The sequence below is a fragment of the Penaeus chinensis genome, chromosome 39 (genome assembly GCF_019202785.1).
Source record: "Penaeus chinensis breed Huanghai No. 1 chromosome 39, ASM1920278v2, whole genome shotgun sequence".
In the NCBI taxonomy this organism is placed as follows: Eukaryota; Metazoa; Arthropoda; class Malacostraca; order Decapoda; family Penaeidae; genus Penaeus; species Penaeus chinensis.
In genome coordinates, this window is record NC_061857.1 from 4,859,449 (window position 1) to 4,861,948 (window position 2,500).

Sequence of the window (2,500 nt, forward strand, 5' to 3'; positions counted from 1 at the left end):
CATATATATATATATATATATATATATATATATATATATATATATATATATATATATATATATATATATATATATTCATGGACAATGAATATACATCACCTACATGAAAATTATAAATCAAATACGAATATCATACATCATACCTAAGAAACTTACCTAGGGCAAAACTCAATATGTGTCACTTTCTGCTGATGGAGTCTCTTTGTCCAAAGCTTCTCACCATCTTGTGTCAGCATATTCACATATCCTTTATTATCACCAACAATTATCACTTTGCCAGGCGCAGATACATCTAGCGAAGTATACCAGTGGCTGAAATAATGAATGTAACAATATTATTGTTACCTAGTTACAAGTGACAATATATTCTTACAAGTCACTGAACAGTTTAATTAATCAAATCTAAATATAGAAATAGTACAGAAGCCTTCTAGAGCCTCAAATATCAATGAAAAAGACAGAATATTGGTGCTTCAGCTTCATGACAATAAAGACATACAGTATATGATAATGATGATAAAGAAAAAAAAAGAGAGAAATAAAAATGGAACAGAAGAATAGGAAAACACAAAAGACGACAAAAAGAGAGTAGATTAACAAAATCTAAGAAAAATATAGAAACTAGAATAAGAAATAGAAGAGAACAAAGAAAAAGAGTGAAGGTAGGTTGAAAGCAACCACAGGACTTACTCGCAATCACCAGTTGACAGAAAAACTTTGTGACAGCTTCCCCTTGTGACATCCTGGCACTCCATGTTGCCATTGATAGAGGCTGTGTATGCCAAATTAGGATTATCTGTATTGAACTTTAGGGCCTGGATAGAGCCATTCGCACCAGTCTGTCCCAGAAAATGGTATGATAAAATACAGTAACAGTTCAGTTTTCATGTGAGATTATGGATGTCATGGTATGCTTGTTCAATTTCATATATTTTTGTAATTTATGTGCATTCTACACATTGATCTCCATGTTCACATATCATCTGATTTCAATTCATCAAATATTACTATGACACTGCTCGCCTAAAAGCTCAGGCTCCACTACCTTTCTATGCCTCTAGATCCCGACTCAAGTTAGGAATTGTGCAGTTATACTATTCAATGCATTCTAAAGCCAGTCCAAAAATAACTCCCCCAAGGAAGTGAAATTGTTATGTACCCAACAAGGGAGGCTGGGTGGCGGAAGGTAGCTTATGGATTACTTTTATATCTGCACTTAAAACATTGCTTCCAATATTAACCTTCCATTATGAAATGACTGTTCTTGCTTCTTATCTTTACACTCCACTATAAAAGGACTGTACCTGCTTTCTATGCTCTGATTCTCTTCATTTAATGCATCACCATATATCAAATCATGATGACTGAGTAAGTGTGAGTGAGTGAAAGAGAAAGAGAGAGAGAGAGAGAGAGAGAGAGAGAGAGAGAGAGAGAGAGAGAGAGAGAGAGAGAGAGAGAGAGAGAGAGAGAGAGAGAGAGAGAGAGAGAGAGTGTGTGTGTGTGTGTGTGTGTGTGTGTGTGTGTGTGTGTGTGTGTGTGTGTGTGTGTGTGTACTCTACTCTCTCAGGTGAGTTCATTTAGGCTCTCTCATCTCTTTACACATACGCAAAAAATGTTTATGTGCAGTCAGGATATCACAGGGAATCCATCTCAAGACATGAAGGGAAAATAAAAACTTACTCTATATTTTCTGTCATCAAAAAGTTTTTCCTTTCCTCAAATTGCAAATCATGGTAAGCCAGAGTCCCGTCAATCGATACTGTGTATGCTTTGTATCCGCTATGACGCTCATCAAATTGCAGGGACTGGATGGAGCCACCAGGTCCTACCTAGATATGTTGTGAGGATTCAAATTAGGACAGGAGACTTTTCAATTTGTGAAAGTGCCTATGCTAGTATACAAATTGTGTGTGTATTTTGTGTGTGATTGTGAGTGTGTATGTGTGAATGAGTGATTGAATGAGTGAGTGAGTGAGTGAATGAGTGAATGAGTGAATGAGTGAGTGAGTGAGTGAGTGAGTGAGTGAGTGAGTGAGTGAGTGAGTGAGTGAGTTAGTGAATGTTAATCATGTTACCATCCCTCATATACAAATAGCTAATTTTCGAGTGTTATATGGATGGTTACATTCAAGGAACATTCATAATTGCATGTGTGATTTCTCGTACTTAACTTTCTCTCTCCTAATTGTAAGTGTATCATAAAAAATATATCTTACAAGAAAAAACTATACCTTATTATTATTTTTTGTTAATCTGGCTTAACTACAAAAACATTTAATTTGGGTAACATTAATGCAGTCCCCCTTGTCTAATCAAGAACACTATTATATCCAAAACAACAAAGCAACACTTTCAATGTTTGCTGGAAGAGGAGCACTATTTATAACCAGAGACACAGAAACTAAGGCCAGGGTTCCAAGTGCCTTGCATGACATGGAACCAGACTCATGGTACAGATTATCACTCTTTGGGCTAGGTTTAGAAGTTTATTATCTGGGCC

The 2,500-nt window shown here is 36.0% G+C and overlaps 1 protein-coding gene across 3 annotated transcripts in view; it reads right to left on the bottom strand.

Annotated features, from left to right (window-relative positions):
- LOC125046658 (DNA damage-binding protein 2-like) overlaps nt 1-2,500 on the bottom strand; it is a 10,205-nt gene that overhangs the window by 4,541 nt on the left and 3,164 nt on the right. For 2 of the 3 annotated variants that reach the window (XM_047644501.1, XM_047644503.1), the window contains exons 5-6: nt 1,681-1,829; nt 157-312 (exon numbers count right to left, since the gene is read on the bottom strand). In XM_047644501.1, coding sequence (XP_047500457.1) covers nt 157-312; nt 1,681-1,829 — 305 coding nt within the window. Of the gene's footprint in view, nt 1-156; nt 313-690; nt 840-1,680; nt 1,830-2,500 lie in introns of all 3 variants that reach the window. The other variant, XM_047644502.1, reaches the window with a different exon arrangement.